Source organism: Podarcis erhardii (genome assembly GCF_964252035.2).
Source record: "Podarcis erhardii genome assembly, chromosome: 14".
In the NCBI taxonomy this organism is placed as follows: Eukaryota; Metazoa; Chordata; class Lepidosauria; order Squamata; family Lacertidae; genus Podarcis; species Podarcis erhardii.
The window spans coordinates 38,642,714-38,663,447 of NC_138503.1; the positions used below are offsets into that span (position 1 = coordinate 38,642,714).

The 20,734-nt window shown below is 46.9% G+C and overlaps 1 protein-coding gene across 1 annotated transcript; it reads right to left on the reverse strand.

Annotated features, from left to right (window-relative positions):
* Window positions 1-1,610: 1,610 nt before the first annotated feature.
* On the reverse strand, window positions 1,611-19,403 carry LOC309329515 (lysosomal dipeptide transporter MFSD1-like). The gene is made up of 13 exons (XM_081840377.1): window positions 19,165-19,403; window positions 17,879-17,979; window positions 16,708-16,829; window positions 15,833-15,888; window positions 13,916-14,059; window positions 13,397-13,555; window positions 12,342-12,457; window positions 7,590-7,690; window positions 4,905-5,016; window positions 4,063-4,200; window positions 3,683-3,822; window positions 3,093-3,204; window positions 1,611-2,147 (listed from the first exon to the last, which is right to left on the reverse strand). Exons 1-13 carry the CDS (start codon window positions 19,187-19,189, stop codon window positions 2,034-2,036), a joined length of 1,440 nt encoding a protein of 479 aa, XP_081696503.1. The 5' UTR covers window positions 19,190-19,403; the 3' UTR covers window positions 1,611-2,033.
* Window positions 19,404-20,734: the final 1,331 nt, after the last annotated feature.

The window sequence follows — 20,734 nt, forward strand, 5'->3', positions numbered from 1 at the left end:
ATCAACTTGTGCTAGTGATTTAATACTGGTGTGGTCACACAACTTCAAGGAAATCATTTAAGAAATATTAAAAATCTTTTAATTCCTTTCTCCTAGTGGCAATAGCAAGCCAGAATCAGCATTCTGTTAATGTTGTTGCAGTATAGTGTAGAAATTCCTGTACATAATCACTAGGTGTAAAAAGAGATATTGTGGCAAAGGGGAAAGACTGGAAGTTGTTCTGGGTAGAGTACTACATTTTTAATTCGTGTTATTAATCTGACAAGCCTCCTTGAGGCTTCTAAGAATCAAAGTACTGCCCTGCTTCAGATTTTTCTGTAGCCTTATGACCAAAAATATGACCTACATTTTTCCTATAAATTTATGTTTATATTACTAAACTCTAGTACCAAAGAAGGATAATGTTGGTAATAGCTGCCACCTTACCCATTGCTGGAGTAGGAATATTTAGTGATGTACATTATTCCTTTTGGAAGACCTGGAAGTATTTTCTCCGTAACAGTCCTGTGTTAGTAATACTGATGTGGTGTGTGCTGGAAAGCTACATGAGCACAAAAGCCCCAACTCTTTGGACATCAGCAGAACAAGAACTTCATAGGAGGTATGGAAAAAATACTTAACTCCAAACACGGTATTGTTGGTGGAAGCTCTCTGCATATGGGCATTTGCAGACTGGGCAAGGCCCAAATTCATGCAATAGGTAAGACCTACTAGGTGAAAACGTATTAAACTGAGGGCATTCGTCAAATGCAGCTTTCTAAATATTTTTTACTGCAGAGCAAAAATAACTAACCTATAGTATTCCATATATTGTTGAATTCTCATAAGCCCCCAGCCAGAATGGCTAATAGTTGGGCATAATGGAAACTGTAATCCACTGCATGTGCATGTATGTCCTATATTCTAATAGCAAGCTCACTCTCCAGTTGTCAATCTAAGCACTACAAGAGGCAGATAGTAGCAGCTTGAGGGAAATGCTAAGGAGTGGATGCCCAGTAGAGTAGCCATCTTGGGATAGAATAAAGCATTCTGGAAAAGGGCATGGCTGACTGCAACCCTAACAGTGCATAGTTACAACTACCACAAGGTGTAGTGATAGCCCTTTCCTCTGTAGTCTCCCTCACTTTCAGACGCAGTATGCCTCTGAATGGCAACTGCCAGGAATGGCAGGTAGTGAGAACACTCTTGTGCTCAGGTGATGCTTATGGGCTTCCCATAAACATCTGGTTAGTCACTGTGAGAATGGAATACAGGACTGGAGGGGCCTTTGGACAGACCTAGCAAGGGCTGCTCTTGTGGTCTTATAACCTTGAACTAGAGCAGTCCACATTGCAGTATTTTGCTGGACTCCTATTTGTTATTTTGGCTAACATCAAGGAATCAGTGTGCATATACACCCAAGTTTTGTTTGGGGCCTCTGTCATAGAAAACGGATTAGGTCAAGACATGGGCATGAACCAGCATGAAATAATATTGACTCCTATTCATTCCATAGCTTTTTGAGGTTCACGTTCGCCAAGAGATTGTGCTACATTTGAAGGGGATGTCCACACTACCTGCAAACATAATAACAGGATAGATACCTAGGCCTGCAGCAGAGATTCTTAGAAGACTATCCCAATGCTTACGTGGGTCTTATATGATAAAGATGTAACTTGCAAATTTACTCACTGAATTCCCATTGATTTCAGTAGGATTTGGCTTCCATTAGTGTTGCTTCTGTGCTTTTCAAACTACAACATGCAGAAAAATTCTGCCTGTACTGGAGAGCCAGGAGCTGGAAATAACTGTCCTCTTGTCAAAGTATTCTTCAATGACTGCACTTAAACAGCTCCAGTGCCCAAGAGGCAGTATTACAGGCTTTCTTGGCACATGGCAGATTTGTAGAACCTCGTAGTGTAAGATTTCCCTTTTGTTCCTAACATAAGCCCAACTTAAATGTATACGAGGGCCTAAAAAGGGACTGTACTGTAAGTTGGACTTATGTTTAGATTCCTTAATGAAATATTAGATAGTAGCCCACAGAGGGCTTCCTAGTTGATGGATCCTTCATCTTCCACCTCACTGAGGAGTGGGGCTGTGTCTACAGGCTGCCTAGCAGGCTCCTCTGTCGATGAGCGCTTTGTTGAACGGTTCAATGTTCCGCCCTAGAAAAAGAAATCGGGAAAATGAAACTGGGCATTCTTTTGGGGTTTTGGAATCTCGCTGTCAGCTGGGGTGCTAGACTATGATTTTCCAAACCCTATTTCACCACCATATAAAGCAGGAATCACATTCTATCAGGTCTGCCTGAGAAGTGTTACCTCCTGGTCATAATTACACCCTAGTGGCCTTATTCAAGGAAGTTGGTCACAATGACAGCAGCAGCAGCAGAATGGGGAGAAGTTTTATCATCATATCTGCCACCACCCACAAGCCAGATCAATTTTGGTTACCCCTAGCAGCAAGAGGTAAAGGCTGCAAGCTCCTCATCTCTATTTTAAATAAAGTAATTAGCAGTAATAACTGGAGTCAGGCTGGGTCTGTCTAAAGTTAAGACTCATGTGTTTAGCGACCTGCTTCCCCTCTTGCTCTACAGTTCTCTCATGAAAAAGGTGCTTTAGAACCAAAGCCAACCCCCTGTAACATTTATTTCTTACTAGAAAATGCAGCAAGACAAAATCCTCCATTTCTGGATACAGTGTGGAACCTCGTGGCTTTGCATAAAGTCATTCAATGTTTTCTTAATTAGAAGCAACTGAATTTTTAAAAACCAACGTGCAGTGATATTGTTTTGCTAGGATTTCGGGTTATCTGCACAACAGCACCTTTGCTGGGGGAACCTGACTTATTAGCATATGGCATAAAGAATGAGAGAGGACCAAAAATCAAAAGAAATGGACCGAACTCTGCTGCCACCACCAGTCTTCTTAATGGCCCAGATTGGGGTTCTGAAATTTTAGCCAACCTTGGCTGTGCATTATGATGCTTTCCTTAGGAAATCTTTGGGACAGAACCTCTTTTTTTTATTTAAAAAGGAAAGATATTATCAGGCAGGAACGTGGAGCAGAATTAGGCAGAATATGGCAAATGCCCCAAATACTGATCCTTACCTGCTTCTTGTCCACTATGTTGAGGCTGATGGAGGCAACAATGCAAGCAATGGTGTTTGCCAGCATGAAGACCATCATCTGTTGCCATCGCCACAATGGGATCTTTAACTCACTGCAAGGTAAATAATAATAAATGTACATATGGCAAACAAGACAGCCAACTGCTTGAGAATTTACATCCCCTCATGTAGTAGGGTTGCCATATTTCAAGAAGTGAAAATCTGGAATTATTAATTTCTGGCCAAAGTTGTGGGCTGCTTTTTTTTTTCTTTTTCAAAATTTGCCCCCACCCAAAATTGAAGTTTTTTGGAAATTCGTCAAAAATTCAACACTTCCAATGTGGGCTGCCATATGCTTGGGTTTCCCCAGACATTTTAACTGGTTTCCGAAAATTCAACCCAGATGCCATTTTTGACAGACGAATCGCGGAAATATGGCAGCCCAATCATGTAAGACATGTGCAAAATAATGTAATCCCATGGCCAAGCCTTGGAGCAACATGGGATCTGGGGTTCGGGAGTGATGGTAACAATGGTGTCATTTTTTTGACGGCACAACTGTGAGGAAGGAAGAAAAACAGCTATTCTCACCTCGACTTCGTTCCCAGAATCCGTCCCACAATCACATTAGAGAGGCCAATTCCAATCATCTGTACGGATGTTGCAAGCCCCATGGCTGTTCCCAAGGTTGCCTGGGGGACCACAAGGGGGATAGAGGGCCACATGCTAGCCTGTTAAGAGGTGATTGAAACAACAGAAACAGTGAGAAAATAGGTGATTTGAGAAGTAAGACTGTTAAACTAGGGGGAATGGGTTTTTTCAGCTTCGGCTTTTGTTTCCACCCATGTACCTAAAAGAAGGAACATGGAAACTTCCTCTAATGAGGCAGGCGCTAGGTAGATGATGTAGAACCTATCCCATGTATTCTAGGGAAGCAGAAATGGGGAGATATCACATTTATGATGGCTTACTGCTGCAAAGGAGTAGGTAATGCCCAGCCAGATGGTAGAGACAAGTGGAGGAACGAACGTGAAAGCCAAGAGGGCAAAGACGGGCAAAGTCAGCACTGCGCAGCCAACTGCAAATACACCTCTCAGTCCAACATAATCCTGAAAAATGAAAAAAAGTAATAATTTTACATACACTGCTGTAATGCTTGGCGATCTGCTTGGTTGTCTAAAATGCCGTAGTTTTCCGTGTATAAGACGAGGTTTTTTTCTTATAAAATAATGTCAGAAATGGGATTGGTTACTGCCGCGAGCAGGAGATTTTTAGTGGCGATTGGGCAGGTGATTGGTGGCTGCAGCAAATGCTGCTGTCACTTGGCGGCTGATGTTGGCGAGCGGGCAGATGATTGGCGGAATTGGTGACACATGCAATACCAATTGTCAGTCTGGGCAACCCCTCCACCCAAAGCTCAACAACTGTGGGCAAGCCTCCCCCCTTTTCTTAATTTTGTGTCCCCCAAAATAGGGGGCGTCTTATACACGGGGGCGTGTTATACACGGAAAAATACAGTACATTGTAAGGCTTTTTAATTATATACATAAAAGCAATCCAATCTATGATTTGATCTAACTTGCGGTCAGGTTCCAAAACCCAGCCCTCCTCATTTCGATTTGCAAAATCCTGCTACTCCACTGGAATAGCTGAATGTGCAGCTCTTGCCCTGCAGAAACCATGTCAAGGAATTCCAACCCCTGCCCAAGCGTTACACCAAAGCCTGCTACTGGAAGGAATTTGTTTTGTTTTGACTATGGCAGACCAACACGGCTACCTATCTGTAACCAAAGCCAGTGACACAAGTACTTACGATCAGTATGCCGACTGCCGCTGAGAGAACAAGGGAGCTGTCATAAACCGCCCCAGCAATGTAAGCAGCTGCCTGTTGGGTATAGCCAGGATACTTATCTTGGATAAACTTGCTGGAAAGGGTTGCAGGAGAGAGAACCCCATTAAGATTCTAGATCACATGACAGAAAGATTTCCTTTTTATCCATATGGAAACAATTGAGCTCTTCTGCCTTGCTTTTTTCCAAGGGCCTCTGCAGACAAATGGCCACATCTGCACCATATATTTTAAGTACTGTTTAACAGTCGTGGCTTCCCCCAGGGAATCCTGCAGCTTCCTAAGCGTTCTGAGAGCTATTAGGAGACCCTCATTCCCTTATAAAGCTACAATTGCTAGAGCTCTCTGAGAATAAAAACAACGTTGTTTGGTAAACTGGCCTTCTGCCCAGGGCTGATCAGAACTATGGTACAACAGCATCTAGAGGCCATCACATTGGCTACTGACCATGCCTGTGACCAGAGAGTCTTTAAATCCCTAGCCAAACTCCTGTTCTGCTTTGCACTTACCTAATATAGTGGTGCTATCAGGGCAGGACTTTTGAGGCAGACGTCAAAAGAATGAGGTGGAAGCCCCCCAAAACACAGCATGGCTAGCTTGCCACATTTCATAGTAAGTGGCGTAACACACAGGACCATCTAAAGACAACAATCTCCCTTTAAAAAAAAGACCCATTAAGTCCAGAGTCTAAAATTGTCTCACTGTACCAATGGCTTAACGTCACATCTCAACCCCTCCAATCAATACACGTTTTGCTGATGTACTGTAGAAAAGCAGTGCAGGAAATCTGCCAAGGTCACAGCATTTTAAGGTGGAGTCAGAAAGGATGAGATCCAAATCTCCCAAGACAAGGGAAAGGAGCCCCAGCCTGTGTATCTGATATGACCCAAGAGCTGCCACTTTGAAGACCAAGCACAGCCCAAGAAGCTGGCCAGGTGCCAGGGGCTTTTTTGCTGCAGCCACTCAGGATGTATTGAAAGGAGGACTCTTTCCAGAATTAATGACTTCTGAAAGCTCTGCAAAGGTATCAGGCCTTTGGTATCTACCCTCCCACTTGAGGAAGAGGAGGAGTTCTTGCTGCTGTTGTTATTAGGATTTATCTCCCATCCTTGAAGAACTTTCCTGAAGCAGCTTACCTGACATAGTAATGAGATGAGGTGTGTCTATCTCCCTCATTATTGGCTTAGCAAGAATTTTAAAACATCCCCGTTTACCCAGACATTTGATGGCTACAATGCACTGTTCCTGAGGTCACTGGCTGAGAGAATGTATTTAATGTTTCAGAATGTTTTTTCTGTTTTAGAATGCTTTTTTTAAAAAACAATGTATATGGTTTTTACTATACAGTGGTACCTCGGGTTACATATGCTTCAGGCTACATACGCTTCTGTAATGGTTCTAAGGGGTTGCTCATGCGTAAGTCAGCGCACCGCTTGGATGGGGTACCTGGGTGAACCCTTTCCGTCCGGACAGCCACTAGCCCGTGGCTGTCTCAGTCGCTGGCAGAATCTGTCAGTGGGCGTTTCTTGAACTTCTTCCAGCAAAGAAGTTCTTTGACGCCAAGTCTCCGCCTACTCTCCCTGCGTGGAAGTCTTCTGCGCAGAGAGGGCGTGGGCAGCGGAGGACCCGTGCTCTCCCCGCTGGTCTCTGGCGAGGAGTCATGGAGCCACCTCGCCGATTCCCCCATCTGCCCCCCTTCTCCACTGGTGCTACGCTGATTTCCTTCCCCAGCAGATGGGTGCCTCTCTCCCTCGAGGGACCCTCTCTTGCATCCCTTTGGAGCCCTCTCTCCTCCTCTGGCTCCGATGGCAGTTCCCTGACAGCTTCAGGCTACAGACTCCGCTAACCCAGAAATAATACCTCGGGTTAACAACTTTGCTTCAGGATGAGAACAGAAATTGTGCTCCGGCGGCGTAGCAGCAGTGGGAGGCCCCATTAGCTAAAGTGGTGCTTCAGGTTAAGAACAGTTTCAGGTTAAGAATGGACCTCTGGAACGAATTAAGTACGTAACCAGAGGTACCACTGTATTTTGAAATCACCGAGATGGTTCATAAGACATTGAAAGACAGTCTTCTGATAATCATCTCATGCAACAGAAGCAAAAATCTAGACCTTCATCTACCCTGGTTCCAAGCCATAAAGTACTTTGAAGCAGGGATGGGGAACCCTGCAAACCTCCAGATGTTGGACTCCCAACTGGCACCAGTCAGCATGGCTCGTGATACAGGAGTTGTAGCTGGCAACACTTGGCCACAGGCTCTTCATCCCTGCTTTGAAGGTGTGCACCAGTACTTTGAACTGGTCCCAGAAATGGACCAGTAGCCAGTGCAGCCATTAAATCACAGTTCATCCTACAAGTTTTAAGTCCCAACCAGAATGGTATTGATTTGCCAACAGGGAATACTTTGGAAACTAGTAATCCTGAACCCTTCTAGGCCTAGTTTGTTCTAGGGCCACATATGAGAACCAGATTGGCAAGGCAGAGCCAGCCAAAACTAATGTAGTAGAGGGGACTCTGCTGACCAGTCCATATGAGTTTGGGCCATTCTGCCCACATCTCACTTATTAACATTCATACATTCCTGCTTCAACTAAACCTCAGCATTGGGGACGAGTCACTAAATAAAACCACCACAGTAAACCATTTACCTGGCATCCGCCACGAAAGGAAAGACCCCGTTGTAGAAAAACATGATGGTCAGGACCAGGAGCCAATAGCGAAGTGGTAGGTGTCGAACATCCTGAACCCGCTGCCAATTAGAGAAAAATAAAATGCACATCATAGAATCACAGAGTTGGAGGGTCTTTTTCAACTATCTGGTTCACCTCACTGCTCTATGCAGGAGATCCAGATATAAAAAGTCTCAAGCAGATGACTGTCCAGGCTACGTCTCCCAAGTCATTGGTTCAGTTGTCAGTCTGCTCCTAAGAGGTTTCCTGTAACTTACACAAATGGCAATATGTTCTCATCCAAAACTCTGAAGGTTAAAAGCTCCAGGGCAGGGATGAGGAATCTGTGGCCCTTCAGGTGTCCCTGGACCACAGTTCCCATCATTCCTCACCACTGGTCATGCCAGCTCTGGCTGATGGGACGTGAAGTCCAACATTACCTAAAGGGCCTCAGGTTTTCCATCCCTGCTCTAGGGCTGAATTTTCACCACTACCACCTAAGGAAGGAGGATCACCACACAGATTATTATTATACCTTTTTAGTCAGGAAGGATAAGAACGGAAATATTCTGTGACAACACTAGCTCAGGAACAGAGCATGTATCATATCATAGACTCTGTTTCCCAGTTTCCTTTAGTTTAAAAAATCAGTTTTGTAAAACTTGGGATGTAGTGAAAAATATATATTTTGGGGCCATAAGCTGTGGATTACTTAGCCTGTGCATAAATCCAGCACTAAGCCTAGTGCAGCATTGAGGTTTCATTCAAATCTGGCTCTGGCAGTTCATGCCAGTATCTTTACAGCCTGCATTAGGGGCTCCCTACATTGAATGTAAGGGATGTGGGTGGCGCTGTGGGTAAAAGCCTCAGTGCCTAGGGCTTGCCGATCGAAAGGTCAGCGGTTCGAATCCCCGCGGCGGGGTGCGCTCCCGTTGCTTGGTCCCAGCGCCTGCCAACCTAGCAGTTCGAAAGCACCCCCGGGTTCAAGTAGATAAATAGGGACCGCTTACTAGCGGGAAGGTAAACGGCGTTTCCGTGTGCGGCTCTGGCTTGCCAGAGCAGCGATGTCACGCTGGCCACGTGACCCGGAAGTGTCTCCGGACAGCGCTGGCCCCCGGCCTCTTGAGTGAGATGGGCGCACAACCCTAGAGTCTGTCAAGACTGGCCCGTACGGGCAGGGGTACCTTTACCTTTTACCTACATTGAATGTACGGGGGAAAGAGACCCTTTCCTGTTCTTCCAGTAATAAACCAACAGTGCATGAAGATGCAGAGCAAAACAGGCCCCCATGGCAACGAGAACCAAAAATCCAGGTCACTGTGGACTCAAAATCAGGGTCCAAATTCATGGCGCTGTCCTAGATGGGCCAAACAGCTGCCAGTCTAACATACTTCCTGGGCAAAAAGCTTTCAGGGTCACAGGCACTCAGGTAACTGCCACCACCCCCTCTTTGCAGAGAAAGAAAATTGGGGAGCTACAGCTTGGAGACTTTTGCTAAAAGGCACTTGCTCCCTCTCCTGGCTGCCAATGATAAATGAGGCTCTTGGCCTTTGCACACAAAGCTCACAATGGAAAAACAAGCATGTATGTGGCTCATGATAATAATAATATAATAATTTATTATTTATACCCCGCCCATCTGGCTGAGTTTCCCCAGCCACTCTGGGCGGCTCCCAATCAGTATTAAAAACAATACAGCATTACATATTAAAAACATCCCTGAACAGGGCTGCCTTAAGATGTCTTCTGAACGTCAGGTAATTCTTTATCTCTTTGACATCTGATGGGAGGGCGTTCCACAGGGCGGGCGCCACTACCGAGAAGGCCCTCTGTCTGGTTCCCTGTAACCTCACTTCTCGCAATGAGGGAACCGCCAGAAGGCCCTCAGCGCTGGATCTCAGTGTCCGGGCTGAACGATGGGGGTGGAGACGCTCCTTCAGGTATACAGGACCGAGGCCGTTTAGGGCTTTAAAGGTCAGCACCAACACTTTGAATTGTGCTCGGAAACGTACTGGGAGCCAATGCAGATCTCTCAGAACCGGTGTTATGTGGTCCCGGCGGCCACTCCCAGTCACCAGTCTAGCTGCCGCATTCTGGATTAATTGCAGTTTCCGGGTCACCTTCAAAGGTAGCCCCACGTAGAGCGCATTGCAATAGTCCAAGCGTGAGATAACTAGAGCATGCACCACTCTGGCGAGACAGTCCGCGGGGAGGTAGGGTCTTAGCCTGCGTACCAGGTGGAGCTGGTAGACAGCTGCCCTGGACACAGAGTTAATCTGCGCCTCCATGGACAGCTGTGAGTCCAAAATGACTCCCAGGCTGCGCACCTGGTCCTTCAGGGGCACAGTTACCCCATTCAGGACCAGGGAATCCTCCACACCTGCCCGCCTCCTGTCCCCCAAAAACAGTACTTCTGTCTTGTCAGGATTCAACCTCAATCTGTTAGCCGCCATCCAACCTCCAACCGCCTCCAGGCACTCACACAGGACCTTCACCGCCTTCACTGGTTCTGATTTAAAGGAGAGGTAGAGCTGGGTGTCATCTGCATACTGATGAACACCCAGTCCAAACCCCCTGATGATCTCTCCCAGCAGCTTCATATAGATATTAAAAAGCATGGGGGAGAGGACAGAACCCTGAGGCACCCCACAAGTGAGAGCCCAGGGGTCTGAACACTCACCCCCCACCACCACCTTCTGGACACGGCCCAGGAGGAAGGAGCGGAACCACTGTATAACAGTGCCCCCAGCTCCCAGCCCCTCTAGACGGTCCAGAAGGATGTTATGGTCGATGGTGTCAAAGGCCGCTGAGAGATCCAGCAGAACTAGGAAACAGCTCTCACCTTTGTCCCTAGCCCGCCGGAGATCATCAACCAGCGCGACCAAGGCAGTTTCAGTCCCATGGTGAGGCCTGAATCCCGATTGGAAGGGATCCAAATGGTCCGTTTCCTCCAGGCGTGCTTGGAGTTGTTCAGCAACCACCCGCTCAATCACCTTGCCCAAGAATGGCAGATTTGAGACTGGGCGATAGTTGGCCAAATTGGCCGGGTCTAAAGATGTTTTTTTAAGAAGCGGTTTAATGACCGCCTCTTTCAGCGGGTCTGGGAAGGCTCCCTCACAGAGGGAAGCGTTCACCACCCCGCAGAGCCCATCGCCCAGCCCTTCCCGGCTCGCTTTTATCAGCCAGGATGGGCAAGGATCAAGGAGACAGGTGGTCGGTTTCACTCGTCCAAGCAGCCTGTCCACATCCTCGGAGGTAACAGATTGGAATTGATCCCATGTAACAGGACCAGACAGAACTCTAGCACTCTCCCACCCTGGCCCTGCTCCCACGGTGGAGTCTACCTCCTTCTGAATCTGAGCGATTTTATCTGCAAAAAACTTTGCAAAAGCATTGCAGGAGATCTTGGGGTCCCTACCAGGCCCCGGTGGTACAGGTGGTTCTGATAGATTGCGAACCACCTGAAAAAGTCTCCTGCTGCTGTTTTCTGCAGATGCAATGGAGGCGGTGAAGAAGGCCCTCTTCGCCGTCGCCATTGCCACTTGGTAGGCTCGACGTTGAGCTCTAACCCGTGTCCGGTCTGATTCAGAATGAGTTTTCCGCCACCGGCGCTCTAGCCGTCTCAACGATTGTTTCATCACCCTCAGCTCCGGGGAAAACCACGGGGCTGTCCGGGCTCCATGCAATCGGAGAGGGCGCTTCGGAGCCAGACAGTCAATAGCCCTGGTTAACTCCGCATTCCAGCGGGCCACCAGGGAATCAGCTGAAAGGCCATCAACTTGGGATAGAGCATCCCCTACCACTCTCTGGAAGCCAATTGGATCCATTAAGTGGCGGGGGCGGACCATCCAAATCGGTCCCACCTCCCTGCGGAGGGGAAGGGTTGCGGAGAAGTCCAGTTGCACCAGGAAGTGATCTGACCATGGCACTTCTTGTGTTTCGCTTTTAGTTAATGTCAGATCACCAGCATCCGTAGAGGTAAACACCAAGTCTAAGGCATGTCCGTGGCTATGAGTTGGGCCAGACTTATTCAGGGACAGCCCCATGGAGGCCATGCTTTCCACGAAGTCCCGAGCGGCCCCTTGTAAGGTCGTGTCGGCATGGATGTTAAAATCCCCCAGGACAACCAGGCTAGGTGTCTCCAGGAGCATATCCGCCACGACCTGAAGCAGCTCGGGCAGGGAATCCTTGGTGCAGCGGGGAGGTCGGTACACCAATAGGAATCCTGTACTGCCCCTATTGCCCAACTTCCAGAACATGCACTCAGAAAACTGGGTCTTCCCAATAGGACGCCTGGTGCAGACTAATGACTTCCTAAGAATCACTGCAACCCCCCCTCCCCGCCCACATGACCTGGGTTGCTGTGCGTAAGAGAAACCTGGTGGACAAGCAGCGGCAAGAACAGGCCCATCTGCTTCATCCAACCAAGTCTCTGTTACACATGCCAGATCAAATCCTCCATCCATGATCAAGTCATGGATGGCAGTGGTCTTATGAATCATTGACCTGGCATTGCACAGCAACACTTTCAGGTCATGTGGGTATCCCTTGCTGATTCTAGTATCCATCCGGTCAGGACCAGACCTGGAGGCAGGGATAGTCCTCAGACAACGACTAAACCTGCCTCCTCTGTAATGACATGGTCTGGTCTTAGCGTAACTCCTCCTCCTACCCGTGATCACTGAGATCGGTTGTCCCAGTAGGGCTCAGAGCAACTTCTGCCTCACGTACCACTTTCTTGGACTCTTGCTGGATAACTCCATCCAATCCGAGCTGCTTCATGCCCACCTTGTCCAGCACACTGACGACAACAGCAGAAAGAAAGCCCAGGACACATAACAAAGTCCCTGCAGGCAGAGAAGAACGACTGATGGGTGGAACTGTGATCACTGGAATGCTTTAAGGGTGTGTTAGACAAGAACGTGGTTTGGGTTCATTTGGGGACAGGAAGCCCAGCTAATTGCAAAAAAAAAAAAAAAAAAAAAAAAAGCAAAAAAAAAGCTAGAGAGGTGAAACTGGCAAGGGTCTTCTCCCCCCACAACACACACACACACATCTTTTAGCTAGTCAGTTATGGTCGTCTTTGCAGGATGACCACCCCTACTGGCACCAAAGCACAATTCCTACTTGGAAGTGCATTAAGAGTTGCATTATTCATCACCACTGATGCCATAGGGCATTAGTGTATGTAGCTGCCTGCACACTCATGCAACCACATTCCAGACAGCATTTCACATTGCAATGAGCCTAATAACCGAGTCAAGAATCATATTGTGTCCAGCAACAAGCATTGCTACTTCCTATTGGCAAAAATATGGTATTTTGGACACAGAAGTGCTTGCTTGAGGGATGACACAGTGTATAAACTGACCTTCTTGAAAGGCTCCATTTCAGGGCAATTTAAGGCCGGGGGGCGGGGGGTCCAACACAGCATTCCAGGCCTCTCTATCAAGCCCCTGGAACTCTCCCCAGACCTCACACTCTCTCTAGTCACATCTCTCACCAGCCCTGCTTGAGTTTGTTTGTTTGGGTCTGGTTGGAATATTTCCTGGGTCTCTGATAATGCTTCTTGTTTTGCCAGGATGGAGCATAGAGCGGAGAGTGCGAGCGTGTATGTAGAAAATGGCCTACTGTACAAAGGGAAAATTCATGTTCGCTGTTCTGACCACTTTTGCCTCTGACCACTGGTATGTGGGCCGTAGAAAGTTGTCCAGAATGAAATGTGACCCTCAGGCTGAAAATGGTTCTCGGCCCCTGCTACAGAGGCAAGCTGACATAAAACTCACCTCCCCAGAGAGTCCACTGGATGCCAAAGTGACTTTCAAACTGCTGGGTGAAGAAGAAGTTGAGGACACTTCCGAGCCGGGAAAAGGAGAGTGTTAGCCCAAACGCCAGAGCCAACTCCTTCCCCTTGAACCAGAAGGCTGTGATACGATTCTGCACAACTCAAAAAGCAGAAAAGACAGCAGTGTTATTAAGTGATTTCATGAAAAAGATAGATGCTGAAAATGGAGAAGAGTTGATAACCTATAGCCCATATTTTCATAAAATACTCAAGGTAGTGAACAGAAGAGTCACACACACACAAAAAAAGCTAAATGTGAAACCACGTGAACACTAGGAGAAGGGAAAAGACCAGAAATGGAAACCAGAGCGTCTCCAATCAGCAGTACAGACATTTATCCATGAAAAACACATATGACTTTGGATTCCCCGATTCCCCAAGGCAATGCACAGCAAATAAAATCTACAAAATTAAGCCACCCCTGTCTTAACTGAAAAAAAGGATTTCTTTCTCTCCTTACTTGTTAGTGACCCGTTTCCAGAGCCGAAAAGCAACCTGCCCGTCAGCATCAGTGGCAAGAGATACGGAGTTCCTCTGAAGTGAGAGCCCAGAGCAAATATGGATGATCCCAGGACAGTGAGGAAAGAGAAGAGAAATACACCAACTAGGGAAGAAGAAGATGGAAGAAGTTCATTAAATCAAGGCAAATGGGCTTTTAACAACTATGCAAACTGGAGGAGTAAGAGGAGGCCAGTTCTTGGATCCAGGTCTATGACTATTTCGATAAGACTTGAGCACACAATGCCTGTCTATTAACTGGAATGGCATCCAACAGGGAAACATTACTGGCCCATTTTGCCTGTCTCTGGTTCACTGCAAATGGGCACATCTCAGTGAACACTCTTCCCGTGATATTGTGTAATCCAAACCAGTGGCGGCTGGGGCCCATTGCAAATGGTAGGGCAGAAGGCAGGAGGCCAAAGGTTTGTGAAGCCAGAGCAAAGTGGAGACAAAGCCAATGACAGGTAATTGCAGCTCTGTCCTCATCATCCTCCCTCCTGAATCCCACAAGGGCAACACTGAGGCTAAGGAAGAGGAAGTTGACAACCAGTGCTACCTCCTGGGGTGGTTGTAAGAAAGAACATAAGACAGGTGGAGGATGAGCTAAGGGCAGACTGAGTTGGCCGGTCACTGCCCCATTCTCTCTAATGGGCTAGCCTCCGCTAATCCAAACTTCAGATGTGTTGAGCTGGGAAACAGCACACCTGGAGAACCACTGGCAGAGGAAATCCCACACTGGCAGAAATACACTCTGCCAGCTTCAGTGTCTCCTGAACTGGGGTTTAGACACAGTGGCTTTTAATAATGATAATTTATTATTCGCACCCCACCCATCTGGCTGGGTTTCCCCAGCCATTCTGGGAGGCTCCCAACAGAATATGAAAAATGCAATAAAACATCTGTCATTAAAAACTTCCCTAAACAGGGCTGCCTTCAGATGTCTTCTAAAAGTCAGATACAGTGGTGCCTCGCAAGAAGAAATTAATCCGCTCCGTGAGTCTCTTCGTATAGCGGTTTTTTCGTCTTGCGAAGCAAGCCCATTGACAGTTTGGCGGATTAGCGCTATTAGCGGCTTTTAGCGGCTTATCAGCTTAGCGGATCAGCTGATAAGCGGCTTAGCTGCTTAGAAAAAGGGCGGGGGGAACCCCGCAGGAACTCGCAAGACATTTTCGTCTTGTGAAGCAAGCCCATAGGGAAATTCGTTTTGCGAAGTGCCTCCAAAACGGAAAACCCTTTCGTCTAGCGGGTTTTCCATCTTGCGAGGCGTTCGTCTTGCGGGGCACCACTGTAGTTGTTTATTTCGTTGACATCTGATGGGAGGGTGTTCCACAGGGAGGCCACCACTACTGAGAAGGCCCTCTGCCTGGTTCCCTGTAACCTCACTTCCTGCAGTGAGGGAACCACCAGAAGACCCTCAGAGCTGGACCTCAGTATCTGGGCTGAATGGGGGTAGAGACGCTCCTTCAGATATACTGGTAAGCTGGTGTATCACCAGTGGGCACTTTCCCACAGTTTGGGTTGTTTTGTTAAATGCTGGAATCAACCATAAACTGTGCACAGATATATTCCAATTCACACAGGTTTATTCAAATGCACACAACACCTTTCTAAAACAGCTCCATAGGTTTCCAGTTTGTTTCTGGGCCCAATTCAAAGTGCTCATATTGGTGTTTAAAGCCCTAAATGACATAGGCGGCCAAGTATACTGGGTGCCGCATAACAAAAAGTCCCATTTTGCACCCTTGCCAACTGCGTCACAGCAAACAAATGGAAAACAAAGGAGCACACAGAATGGATTCACCAGATGACCTCTGAAAGCAAGAAGTCAAGTGGGGAGGGCGAACAATCAGCCATAGTTCAACGCCTCAGAACTTACAGCGATTTCCCAGTTTGTCAATTAAAAAGCCAGCCATGATCACCACCAGTGCATTGCTATGGGAAACAAGAGAAAAATAGAGTTATTGGTTTTTTTATTTTAAAAAATGTGTTTGCTTTTACTTATTTTCCTATTTCTGTATTAGAAGAGCCCTGCTGGAGCAGACCAAAGGCCCATCTAGCCCCAAAACAGGACTTGAGTACATAGCACCCTCTGCACCTGGTACTCAGATGCATACCAGCCCAGATTAAAGCTCAGTTGGTAGAGCATAAAACTATTGATTTCAGGGTTGTGGGTTTGAGCCTCACGTTGGGCAAAAAGATTCCTGCATTACAGGGGCCTGGACTTGATGATCCTTGTGATCCCTTCCAGCTCTACAATTCTACGACAGGAGAACACAGCACCCTCTGCACTTGTGATTCCCAGTACCTGGTACTCAGATACATGCTGCCTCTGACAGGAGAACACAATCAACATTGTTAGTAGCCACTGACAGCCTCTCCCATATACATCCCCACATATACATAGATATACTTAAAAGATAAATATAAATGGAGGGGGTGTTTGCTCAGTGAAGTACCCCTCTACACTCTACCAAACCTTGCTGCAGCTGCATTTAATGGAGGGGAGAGCTTCATTGAGTTATTGGCCAAATGGCACTGTGAAGCATGCACGCATGCATGCACGCACGCACACACACACACACACACAGAGTTAAACAGCTCGCATGGGCCACCTGCCACCCATGCTACTTTCTCACTTGCCTATCTGCCATTTGTCACGCTGGAGTTGGCCTATCAATAGCCCCTGAAACTGCAGCATGCCAATAGCCTTACTTTTTAATGTATATAGGAAGATATAGAAGAATGACTTACGTCCAGGCATAGATAGCATACAGAAGATTGTACTCTTCAGGCGTCATTCCCAGGCCTTCCACACAGTCAGTTCCATTATGCCCTGTGCCATTGTGGTGCGTGCCATTGGGACAGGTTAGGTTCTATAATAACAAGTCAGAGTAAAAGGAAGCGAGTTCCAGAAATAAACAAGGGGTTGAGTAGGCAGACATCTGGATCCAGACATTCCAAGACACCCAGCTGCCTGTTTTGCCTTAGGTGGCTAGTGCTCTTTATCTATTTCCTAAGATTATTTCATATAGCAAACTCTTAGGACTCTTGTGAATCATAGGTAGGGAGTAGGAACTGGTTAGCCCTCATACAAAAGGAGGAAAATGACTTTAAATGGTTGGAGAAGACATATACTTTTAGGACAGGCCAGTGCCACAACTCAGCAACCAATCAGTGCTCTGCATGCAAAAGATTCCAGGTCTATCTCTACTTAAAGGATCTTAGCTGACAGAGTTGGATAGCTGAGAGACCTTCACCTTGTATCTTGTTCCCTTCCCAACACTAAACCAGTGTTCTGTGACCACTGGGCCCATTCAGTCCTGATTGGGAAGCTTTGTGGAGTTCTGCAAACCTTCATTGTCTCCCTGGAGCCTGCCAGTACCTCTCCTTTAAATGGTACCACTTTGGCCACTCAAAGAACTGAGTTTTCCATTAGTACATAGGATGATAAACCTATCCTCAGCCATGAATCCTTCTAAACCAGGGATGAGACACCTCATGTTGGTGGACTACAATTCCCACAATCATCCCTGACCATTGCTCATGCTGGCTGAGGCTGATGAGGTTGGTGTCCAACATCTGGGAGGTCATATGTTCCCCACCCCTGATGTCTAAAGGACTCCAACTGAAGATGAATTCCAGGTCTGTTGCATTTTGGACAAAGATGTACAAATCTAGTCTGTAGAAACTGTGACAGCATTTAAACTATAGTTTTGCTTGAGTCCTGGCTGCAACAAAAATAATTCCAACATATATGCCCTTCAGCTGTGGAAACAGCTCTCTTCTTCGACCTGGTCAGCTTGAAAAGACTTGTGCTCAGAGACATTTTGTATTTAGAAGCCCCCAACCCATTTTGTTTCAAGACTGCAGTCAATATGACCTTTTACAGAAAACTGTTGCTCATTCCCACCTAAGCACTTACCCCTTGAAACTGTTCTTGCAAAACACTGGGGATATCAAAGCAGAAGTAAGAGCCAAAGGTCAGGAGGCAATTGAAGAAGAGCACAAGGAATCTGTAGTAAGCTGCAGCAAAAAATGAACATAAGGCAAAAGTTGCAAAACTAAGGAAGGGGAAAAGTCTCACAGATGGCAATTTTACCCATGATTGTGTTTCGCAATAACAATGTGCAGTGAAACAATTGATACTAAGGCAGTTGTGCCCCACTTGGAAATTGTGGACTGTAGCTGATGTTAGTTCTACTCAAGAGTAGACTTCTTGAAATTAATAGCCATGGCTAACTTAGGTACATTAATTCCAAAGGGAAACCCAGCCAGATGGGCTGGGTATAAATAATATATTATTATTATTATTATTATTATTATTATTATTATTAAGGGTCTACTCTTAAGTAAAACTAAGCTGGATACAACACTGTTTTTGCTTGCTAACATAATTATGGGAGCACTTACATCACCACCCTGAAAGCAGCTAATATGTTCACATCAAATTTTACAGTGTATTTCAATGGGACCCTACTTTCATGTGGTTCCCTGGCAGAGAAAAGAGGTGGGGTAGGAATCACAGAAAGGAACTTCACACTGACCATTGCAAAGCTTATAATTTGAATGTGCATGCAGGGGAGCATTTGCTGCAGGTTTATTTTGTATTTTCTTGGAAGTTTCAATATACATGTTCCTAGGTTTTAATATTTGACAGGACATCGAGTTAAGAAGCAGAATATACCGGTAAATCTTCATGTAAATACGATATTGGGCTCAAGCTGGGACCACAAAAACAGACTCAGTGGAGCAAGAGAGAAGCAAGGACTCCCTAAAGGCAAAGGCAAAACACAGAAACACAACCCCTCTAAAATGACCGTCAGGCGATATTCAGTGGGGGAAGGGAGAGGAAATCTGCCCACCACGCCGCTCAGCCCGTAAGAAATTCAGTGTAGAGGCAAGGAGGAAGGCTTAAGCAGGGCTTGAGTACAAGACATTATTTTTAACGCCCGGAGAGGTGTGTAAAAAAAAGAAGGGCCTCCAGGCAAGCGATCAAGAGGTCGATTCTGAGCTTGGGCAGTGAAGCTCTGAGCATGTGCAAAGAGCCTCGCACGCGCGCTCTTCAGTTCTCTATTAACGGGAGGAAGGACCGTGATTTCCTCTTTCTCTTATTGGCAATTAAGCAAAAGAAGAGCGGGGAGGGAAGGAAACGCATAGTCCGTCACGTGCCCTAACGACGGTCACATGACAGGCGCGGCTCGCGCTCACCTTTCTCGGCTGCCGCCTCCGCCATGGCTTTTTTCAGTTCTGGCGGCTGCTGCTTCCTCCGCAAGTTTCAGCTCACCGCGAGGAACCGGAGTCTCCGCCCCTCTTCGCTCGGGCCACGCCCCTCCGCTCGGGCCAGACACCGGCCGGCACTGCCTGGCACTCAGACTCCGCCCACCGCCGCTCGCTTTTCTGCCTTTGTCTCGCCAGCCCGGCCCATGTCTCCTCTTGAGTGACAACCCGCCCTCCAGCTCCGCCTACTGCTGCCGAAGCTGGGCGGGCGCTCACCGCCCAGCTTGGCGACGACGCCGACAAATCCGCTCGCGTCTGGGCCCGCCCTTTTTCCTCACCCACTGAGCTTTCCTCTCTGCTTCGGCAGGCCTGAGAGCCACGCCCCTCCCGAGAAGGAGCTCGGGTCTCTCTGTTTCGCCTGTGGGCCTGTCACTCTCCCCTCTCCTGCCCCTCCTTAGTGAAGTGTGCATGCACACGAAAGCTAATAATAATAATAATAATAATAATAATAATAATAATAATAATAATAATAATAATAAATAATTTATCCCCAGCCACTTTGGGATAAATCGAGTGTTAAAAACAATACAGCATCAAATATTAAAAACTTCCCTAAACAGGGCTGCCTTCAGATTTCTTTTAAAGAGAAGATAGCTACTTATTTCCTTCACATCTGAAGGGAGGGCGTTCCACAGGGTGGGTGCCACTACTGAGAAGGCCCTCTGTCTGGTTCCCTGTAACCTCACTGCTCGTAATAATAATAATAATAATAATAATAATAATAATAATAATAATTTTTTATTTATACCCCGCCCTCCCCAGCCAAGGCCGGGCTCAGAGCGGCTTACAAGCAATAATAAAAACAAGAGGAATGATTACAAACTTAAAAACAAAAATAAAATACAACATTAAAATAATGGAACATTAAAATATTAAAATGTAGCCTCATCGCAGGAGGAGAAGGAAAAGAAAAAGAGAAAGAAAAAAGAGAGGGAGGGAGGGAGGGAATCAAACTGGCTCCAAGCCAAAGGCCAGGCAGAACAACTCTGTCTTACAGGCCCTGCGGAAAGAAATCAGATCCTGCAGGGCCCTGGTCTCATGAGGCAGAGCGTTCCACCAGGCCGGAGCCAGAGTTGAAAAGGAGTTGAAAATAAGAAGAACTTAGTTGGTCTCTAGGGTGCTACTGGACATTTATTTTATTTTTTTATATATTTCACCCGCGCTCTCAGGTTGGCCTCCTCTGAGGCCTGAGGGAATAATAATAGTACTTTATTATTTATACCCCGCCCATCTGGCTGGGTTTCCCCAGCCACTCTGGGCGGCTTCCAACAAAATATTAAAAATACAATAAGACATACATTTAAAAACTTCCCTAAACAGGGCTGCCTTCAGATGTCGTCTAAAAGTCCGATAGTTGTTTATTTCTTTGACATCTGGTGGGAGGGCGTTCCACAGGGCGGGTGCCACTACCGAGAAGGCCCTCTGCCTGGTTCCCTGTAACTTGGCTTCTCGCAGTGAGGGAACTGCCAGAAGGCCCTCGGAACTGGACCTCAGTGTCCAG